This window comes from Cystoisospora suis, assembly GCF_002600585.1.
Source record: "Cystoisospora suis strain Wien I chromosome Unknown contig_1031, whole genome shotgun sequence".
Taxonomy (NCBI): Eukaryota; Apicomplexa; class Conoidasida; order Eucoccidiorida; family Sarcocystidae; genus Cystoisospora; species Cystoisospora suis.
In genome coordinates this window covers 1-8,877 of record NW_027153832.1, presented here as the reverse complement: position 1 = coordinate 8,877, position 8,877 = coordinate 1, and the positions used below count along the sequence as shown (strand labels likewise).

Genomic DNA, 8,877 nt, shown 5'->3' with positions numbered 1-8,877 from the left:
ACCAGGCGTAAAAAGCGTTCATCAAGATACTAAACCGGTGCCAGGCCAACAATGATCCAGTCAGTGGATTCGGTGCTGCTCCTTCTCCTCTTCGTCGGCAGACGGAACACTGTGAAAGGTTTAGGGTTCAGAAACACGTAATACGTAAGACGGGGTTCTGCATCTCGATTGCATGGTAGCCCCACGTACACCGTACCCTCCTGCTTTCCTCCGCCACTCGCTCCAGCATGCGCTAGCTGTTATCCATCGTACGCGCTTTCCACTGTAAACGGTTCTGCTCTGGAGACGTCTCGCCGGCCGTTGTGCTAAAGATTTGAGCAACGGAAGAAGTCAGACGTAGAGGCCAAGACCTCAAGAGAGCTGCTACGACAAATGCATTTTCAACGGCGTCGGCGGCAAGCCACACTAGCACACAGCTTCGCCGGAAGCGATCCCTTCACCCGCGAGCGATTTGCCAGCCGGTGTGAAGCGTCCCCATAGTCGCCGTTGTCTCTGTCCGTGGAGGCGTGTCCGGACGCCGGCGTCTGTTCTCCGGCGTCGTTCAGTAGCCATCCCAACAAACCAGGGCCTTCTCCTTAAGTCCCGGAGACGCGAGCAGTTGCCCGCCAGAGAGCAACTATCTGATTTGTATGATATGTAGTGCGGGACTCCCCTTTCACGCGCCTACCTGTTCTTGTAGCCGCCCGCGTTAGCCGGTCACGCTGCTGGGGCGCGACTGCGGAGACGGCGCCGACAGAGAAGCAGGACGACGGTGGCCGCATCTTCGGATGCGAACATGCGGCTTGCATGTGGTCCCCACCGCTCAGTTCATAGAACACTGCTGGGTATCTCCTACGCCAGAAAAACAACCCTCTTTCTTGTCGACACGACTCCGGCCAAAGGGCTGCGGGTGGTTTTGTTTCGTTGGCCCACTTCCAGGAGACACAGCGGGGGGCTAGAATATTCTGTAAGTCACGACAGCAGCGCACGCTCCAACAGCCACTGACGACAAGAGGAGTCACGTTTTCGGGAGTCGCCCACCCAGGATTTCTGTCGGCCTTTTAGTTCGAACAATAGCGCCGCAAAATGGCTACCGGTTCGCGCCGGACGAGCGTGGGCTCGCGAGGAGGGTTTCTTTCTTTTGTGGTAGTCTGTCTCTGTTTTGCAGACGTGGCCTACGTGGCCAGGGGTGCCGCCGAAGAGAAAAAAGACGACTGCCCGTGCGACGGCAACGCTCCTGCACAGGGTTCAACTACCGGTTCCCCCGGGTCGCCTTTCACGCAAAAGAGCGCTCCACAAGCACCGCCGCCCTTTGTCTTCGACCCTCCTTCCATGAGAGTAAACGCGGAAATTGGGCTTGGATTTAAAACGTTTTACCTTGTAAACGAAGTTGTGTCGGCGCTGAAAAACAAGACCCAGTCCCTTCTGTCTAAGCCAGCCCTTCGCGAGTACCGGAAACAGAGCAATGCACGGATCTCGGCGGTTGCTGCACATTGGTTTCGTGCCCTAATGGCAATGTTGACAGGGGAAGTGCAGTTGAAAGAGCATCCAGGCGCGCTCGTAAGAACGGAGCTGAACCCCTCAAAGCTTCGGGATCTCGAGGACGAGTTCTTAGTTATCGTGTTGACCGCGTGGGGTCTTGTGGGCCCTTCAAGCAGGGATGCCACGTGCGACGCGGGTACCGCAGCATGCAGGAGTCAGTTGGAGGATGTTTTGTATACAGCGTTGACTCTTTTCTGGACCGAAATCTTGAGTCCCCATCCTCCCGGCTCCCTGCACTTCAATTTTCGTGAGATTGTTTCAGGGTCCGCATGTCCTTTCTTCATGTTGACTGACAGGGATTTCCTTGCAGCGAAGTTCAGCGGAGACGTCCAGAGCCTTTCTGGTGTAGCACGAATCCTTCAGAAACTGCAGGAGAGACGTTACACGAGCAGCCGCTGTCTGCTGTTCAAGGATCACCTTCTGCCCGAGATCGACCGCGTTGGTGTGACGCTGCGTGAGCAAGTGTCGAAGATAAGGAACGAAATGGCAGACAAGTCGAATTACAGTTTAAGGGACCACCTGAAAGCCATGGAGGCAAAGGCTGCAGAGGAAGAAACGGCGCACAAAGCGAAGCTCTTGGACAACATGAAATTAGTGGACCAGTCTGCTGCGCGCAATTCTGCCGACTGTACAAGGCCGTGCAGTGCGTTGGCGGCCGATATTCTCAAGGCCAAAGGAGCTGTCGGGCCGCTGAATCTTCGGGAGTTCGTAGTATCACAGCTTGATGAACGGCTCGAGAACGGACAGCTATGTTGCACGGTAAAGGAGTTGATTCAGGCCGTGAAGAAGAAACACACAGGCGCTGCAACGGAACCAAGAAGCAGTTGCAGCTGTCCCAAATGAACATTTGTATTCCCGGTCGTCAATGGTGTTTTTTTTTCTTGAATATAGAAGCAGTGTGATTTAGCAAATAGAAGGGCTTTTTTCAAGAACAACTACTGGGACTCAAGACCAGCTGTGCCTTGTACATTAGTTCTTCAAGCTCATGGCTGCGGCGTAGAATACAATTCTCGGCGGCCTGTACTGTAGTACTTGGCTCTAGGGGTTAGGTTCACTCAATCGCTGCTCCGCTCCTCTTCCACCCGAGACGTCGATGGTGTACCTCGTACTCAACTGGGTCGAAGTGAGGGAAGGTGTGGCAGTACGTGTGTCAAGTATCTCGTCTCCCATGTCGTAACTCAGCGTCCCCATCGGGGTGAGACAAATTGTTGTTTTCCTTCAACGTTGACAAAGAAGGGTTTTTCATGGACGGGATGTAATGCCCAAGAAACGAAGGGGAACTGCTCCGTAGTTCCACCGTCTGGAGTTAACTGCAACGTGCCAGTCGGTCGTCTGGCGTGACCCCTAACCCTGACGTTTCTTCACAAAACCACGCGGTAGCAGAGTTTTGCCTGCGCCTAAGGTATTTGCAGTCTCTATAACCCACGAGATCCCAACACCCGTACTTGTGATGCGAGCCACCCCAACTATAGCTTCTTTCTTCTGGTTCGAAGGCAGGCTGTAGTTTCCAAGGAGCCCGCAAAATGAACACGAGCGCGCACATACCTTGGAACACACACTATCTTCAATGCAGCAGCACGCGACAGGGAACAGCAAGCAACATAGCTGACGTAGAAGAGTGACAACCCCTCCCAACTGTCACGAAAGTTACAACTTCCAACGAGTTCGCCGCCACCGTCCTTAGCGTGGACACTGCTAGCAGGGAGGGACGTACCCGCTTCGTCAGACCAGGGTGTTACCTTCCGCCGACGCCATGCAGCGAGAATTCCACCACTGGCCGGCTATCCACCGGACTCTCAAACTGTCGGGCTGTTGCCCAGGCGCACATCCGAGGAGACTCGAAGGCGCTTTAGTCCTTGAGACACGACTCTTTGCCTTCAACTGCATACGCGACCTCTGTGTTGATAGCCGGGACAGAAGGAACTACGAGAGGAAAATGGGAGCTGCGACTTTTCTGCACCAAACAAGCAAAAGCCGCGGCAAGAACCCCCATTTATCAAATTCGCCGGCTCCACAGTTGAGAGTTTTTGAGATCTGTCACCCATCAGCATCCTTCATCGGAAGTTTGGGAGGTGTTAGTCTGGCAGGCCGCCGTGCAGCACTATTCGTAAGGAAGGCTACGATGTCTTCAGCTAACAACAAAATAACAACCTGCCAGGGTAGCCCACCAATCACTGGGCCGAAGACGTAGTCCACCCGTCTTCCGGTAACTCTGCAAACGGCAGGGCGGGCCCGCCGCCGAAAATCAGAGACACAGTAGGCATAGAGCGAATACCGAAATGTTGTCAGACCCCATTAGGCACACGCACATTCGAGTATTGATGGCGTCACGATTTCTCTCCAGGACTAGCTTTCAATTCAGAGTATCTCAGCTATCTCTGTCAAGTTACTTTCCCACTCACCCACATGCCAAACGGTAGCGACACTGCCCTGGTAACTGAAGAAGGCCAATGCAAACCGCTCACTTTCTTTGAAGACGACCCGTGACGTCGCAGCGCATCAGCTTGCAGGTCACAGGCTGAAGCTGGCCTCCATCCTTTCCTTGCGAGAAAAGTACTCCAAGCTCCGCCGACGCCGTTGACAACACATACGATCGACCATCACCCAAAGAGATCTAAAGAGAGAGCGAAAACAAGGGGTACAAGGCGCGACAAAAATAATAAAAAAAAGTCCTCGGTAAACAGCGACAACCGGCACAGCAAGGAAGCGACCTACTATAGTCTATTTATTTCGCCGTATATACAGTGTTTCAGGTAGGCATCTCGGCTGCCTTAACAGCTTGGGGTTCCTAGGCCCTTGGAAAGCTGCTTTCTTTCCTATTCCTCAGCGCTAGTGAGCTCTCCTTTGCCCGGAGTTAGGTCAAAATTTGAGCAGGGTAACAGACTATCGCTGGTAATATAGTACGGAGCGACGCCAGTGTACAAGAAAACCTGGTCCGTATCACCATCACGGGCCGCTGCGGCCTGCACCCCTCCCTAGCAGCGAAATGGCAAGCCCAGCGTCTTCTGAGGTCCTCCGCAGGTGTGATGAGGAGAAGGGCGGTTGCAAAAAATGTCAAGAAATGATCTCCGCAACTCCCTCCCGACGCTTTGGTCGTGTAAACGAAGCTCTACGTGTACCAGTCAGGACAGTTATAAAACGGCTACTTCCCGTAGGTGCAGCATGACGTTGTTCTTCTCCCTCCATGCCTGTAGAGGCGTTCTGAAGGTCTCCGTGAAGAAGACTCCAGCTAAACTTGGTTCCTTCAGACAGAAAAAAAAAGTGCACCGAAATACCCGCGTACCACTTTAGCTCTTAAGACATCTCCAAGGCTGTAGCACTCGAGGACGTCAACCGTGTCCACCTCTGTTTCTCGGATATCCTGAGACCTGAGCGCGTGACAAGGACCACGAAACTCTCAGGTCACAGCTATCTTCAAAGCGACAACTTCTGGCTGTACGATCTCTCAACTCCTCGAGCCTTCACACCCCGCGTGAATCTGAACGAAGGCGGAAGAAACGGCGCCTGGCGGTCGCGAAACCAAAACCATTTGTTTTACGCAGTGAACCAAAACCAGACACACCTGCCTCTCCCACTCGTAGAGGCCGAAGTTCTTGTTGCTGGCTGTCTGTCACATCTAAAAGCGCCGTCATCAACCATGAGGCAGAAGTGGTTCGCACAGTCGATTTGTAGTGTGCATGCTGGAACAGCTGGTTCGAAGGCAAGGAAGAGTAGCCGCCGGCGCGTGTAGCAACTCGCCAGGTAAGGTGCAACGCACCCATGTTCTCGCAAAAGCATAAGCCGAGTGAAAACTGTTGAAGAAAACTTCAGAATTTGTGAGTGTCGATATTCCTACCTAATGAATCCTCTGAATGGTTCCGCCAAACTAAGCCCATCGACTGCCAGGATATTGCAGTCGACTCGCTTCTGTGAGATCTTTGTCACCTGCACGGCCGAGACAGGGCATAAAAAAAGTCCGCCGCAACCACTTCCCCGCGCACCTTGTGCACACTGGATGAAAAGAATACTCCTTTCTTGAGTGAACGCTTGGAGACGTTCGTAACCACGTCTCCTCTTTCCTAAACTGTTCTTGGAAGTCGTTCACGAACTTCTGCTTTCTCGTCCGTGCCTGACATATTTCAGGTCCTGAGAGAACTCAGGCGACACTGCAAGTCCCTGAAATCTGCACTACAGTCATGCATCCTGTTGAACACCGTCAAGAGATCATCTGCACAGAAAATGCCCACTGAAGTTGAAACAGATCACGTTGTCCGTGTAGATGCTAGCAGATTCCACAACTGAGGAGAGAGTTTTGACAGCGCGAATCAAAGGCCGGATTAGGGCGTCAGAACAGAGTACTTGAATCATTCACCGCGTGTCTGGCGCTGAGCCAATTCTTGAAGCGAATATGCAGGGCATTCCCACGGAGCGAGAAATAGTATCAGACTGACCAAGCGCTCCAAACAGATACAGAAATCTGACACTCTAACAGATTCACGAGATACCTGGGCAAGGACGAAGCAGCCAACCGCAGGAGGAGAGCTCGCTGTTTTGCCAGAAATTACTGAGATAACCGGCAGTGGAGAGGCCTAAAGAAAAGGAGAAATGCTAAGGCTTTGTTGGGTTAGTTGGTGGCGGTGACTTGCAAGGAAGCCTCGAACACACATCGCTGTATACATGGATATGTCCGCCTGCACATAGTCACGTTCTATACGTTTAGGACGTCTTGCGTAGCCAGTGAATGGGCAACAGTGACACACAGATACGCGCCCAGCATAGGCACGTGGACAAAATTACATTTCTCTTTTGAAGGCTTCCGGACCCGCGCGCCGAGCAGGCTGTAACGCGCGGCTCCTATTCACAGGAGATAACACAGGGATGAAAAGAAAGTCGGTGACGCGCTCGGACGGATGTCTTTAGGAACCTTTCAGGTGTACGTGGGAGGTACGTGCACATGAGTATGACACACTGCGAAAGCGCATCTAGCGGTTGAAGGTCGCACTGTGGGAAGTTATACCTGCACGCCGCCTAAGCGACTAAGACCACAATGAAGCTTCCTTTATTTTAGAGACTCGCAAGGATGTGGTGTGTTCTCCTGTGTCCTCTTGAACAAGTTGGCGTGAGGTCTGGAAAAACCCGGTGATTTGCTGGTTGTGAAGGCGTGTTGCTATCGGAGTTTGGCTGCCTGAGGCATGCGGCTCCTGCTAACGTGTTGGCCAAAGGAGGAGGAAAGACTGTATTGTGCCCCACTGTCCAATCAAATACCGCTCCAAAAGCTGCAGTGCTATATGAGGTCGCGAACCGCTGCGAGAGCCCAGAAATGAAGTGGCAGGCATCTGTCAGTTAGGCGGGGTGACAAAATCTGAAGGAAAACTGACAAACGCCTCCGTGACCACTTCCGGATGAAAAACATCCAACAAGTAACCTTCCGCCTGCCTTTTCTATCTTGTTTAGCGAGACTAACCTTCGAGTCAACTTGCTCGAGTCCAACAAGGCTAGAGTAAACAACGCCCTTTAGGACATAAGTTCCACTTCCAGGTGTATACTCTGCGGTGCTTCCAAGCCGCTCTCCGGGGGTACGTACATTGCCATCTGCAATGCCTGTCGCAGTGGTACCGGCGGAGGAAGTACGAAGTTCATCAGGTTTGTCACAGCCTTTCATCTGTGCTTGTGAGAAGGAGGAGAGCGCAGACGGTCGAAGAGGATAAACAAACTGAAGAGATATGTCTGTAGCCATAGAGGCGCCGAAACAACAGGATTTCACCATTACAGGCCGTTTCAAACGTACGTTCTACCACCGCGCAGCAACTGTGTCCATGGGATCTCCAGGTACAAGAATAGGACTATCGCAACGACGAGAGAGTGACAGGATTTTAGACGTGCGCCGTTTCCACAGGCGGCCTCAACATCAAGTGCTTTGCGGCGAGAACCCTCTACAAACGCGATGAGACGCAGAAGTGCGTATCTCTTCGGCTTGGTCCGGCTAACTTAGCCACCAAAAACTCAGCCGGCGTTCGAAAGCGGAGCCGAAGTGAAGAGAATCGACGTAAAGCGGAAAAGCACCGGAAACGGGTTGGTCACAGAAGATACGACCAAGGCCAAGCCGCGTGCTTTTGTTCTGAGCGGCCTCCCGGCTACGGTAGGCTACAGAGGATGCAGAAATCTGGAAAGAGTACATAGCTAAACTCGACATGAGGAGTCAGAACCCGAAGTCGGGGGGAGGTCCGCAAGTTGTTACATGCAACTGGTCAGCGGAGCGAACTCTAACAGCCACAGAACGCTGAGAGACAAAACGTTTGTCAACAGAGAAAAGGACGGAAGGAAAAAGCTGGCTTGCCACAAGGCAGCTAGGGAGGAGCAACAAGGCACACGAAACAGATGCTACACGAGACCATCTAGCAGACCAACAGGCAATGCATGCAAGGCTTGTTCACAGAACTGCTTTTCTATTCGAGCTTGCGAAGTGAATAATACTTGGACTGTTTCTTCTCGCCGGGCAGCAGTCCTTCAGACAAACAAGCCTATCTTCGGTCTGACACCTGTCCTTAGACTGTATTTCGGAACTGAGCGATCAGCTGCGTCGAAGCGACGCAAGGCGCGTTTTCATTTCCCATTACTTTCTGGCGAACTGTCCAGGAAGGACTTGGTCTAACACCGCCGACGCGGCTCTGCCCCGCCCTGCATGCCGCGCCACACCGCCTGCTAAGTGCGTCTCGTGAGCGACCGCCCGTGCGACGACTGCTGCGCGTCTCCCTCCTTGACAGTGGTACATATGCCTCCGTGGATAAACAAGATCGATTCATTCACGTTCCTGCAGCAACCTTTACGCGTGGTAGCACCGCGTGGTTTGCTGTGGCCCCAGCATTTTTCCGCACATTTTTTTGCTTTACTTCTGCCGGACATTGCCCCGAACGTTCTGCAATGTCCGGCGAGCGCGGAGAATCAGCGGGTGGCGTGTGTTAGTGGCTCCTCTGGAATCCTGGACCAATGTGAACAACACGAGTTGGCCTTGTAATCAAACGACATTTGCATTTACCTTGGGGTAATGCCCACGCTGCGGCTCTGCGCGACCGGCGCTGTTTCGCGCCATGACTGAATTCGCCGCGCAAACGTGTTACGTGTGCGTGTCGAAAGAACTGTGCGTTAGTGGGGTCGGAGCGCTGTCCGTGTCATTCGACGCAAACGTGGTGGAAGAGACTACAGAGGGACTAAAATGAATTTTACTGAGTTCTCGCATCGGCCGTTTCATGTGGTAGCAGCGCATGGTTCAACGAGAACAAGAGAGGCTCGTACTGCTTTCGCTTCGGGTTGCTTTGTCGCTATTATTGTCCCGACGGCTGACCAGATTGTGGACCTTGATGTGCGAGAGAGGAACAG

The 8,877-nt window shown here is 52.9% G+C and overlaps 2 protein-coding genes across 2 annotated transcripts; one reads left to right on the top strand and one right to left on the bottom strand.

The window, feature by feature from the left end:
- The first annotated feature begins 817 nt into the window (after nt 1–817).
- CSUI_002438 (uncharacterized protein) lies at nt 818–2,706 on the top strand. The gene has a single exon (XM_068062639.1). The coding sequence runs from the start codon at nt 1,066–1,068 to the stop codon at nt 2,362–2,364; it is 1,299 nt and encodes a 432-aa protein (XP_067925382.1). The 5' UTR covers nt 818–1,065; the 3' UTR covers nt 2,365–2,706.
- Nucleotides 2,707–2,747: 41 nt separating this feature from the next.
- On the bottom strand, nt 2,748–8,129 carry CSUI_002437 (3 -5 exoribonuclease csl4). The gene is made up of 6 exons (XM_068062638.1): nt 6,965–8,129; nt 6,006–6,089; nt 5,357–5,445; nt 4,805–4,889; nt 3,987–4,135; nt 2,748–3,475 (listed from the first exon to the last, which is right to left on the bottom strand). Exons 1-6 carry the CDS (start codon nt 7,265–7,267, stop codon nt 3,445–3,447), a joined length of 741 nt encoding a protein of 246 aa, XP_067925381.1. The 5' UTR covers nt 7,268–8,129; the 3' UTR covers nt 2,748–3,444.
- Between the last annotated feature and the right edge of the window lie 748 nt (nt 8,130–8,877).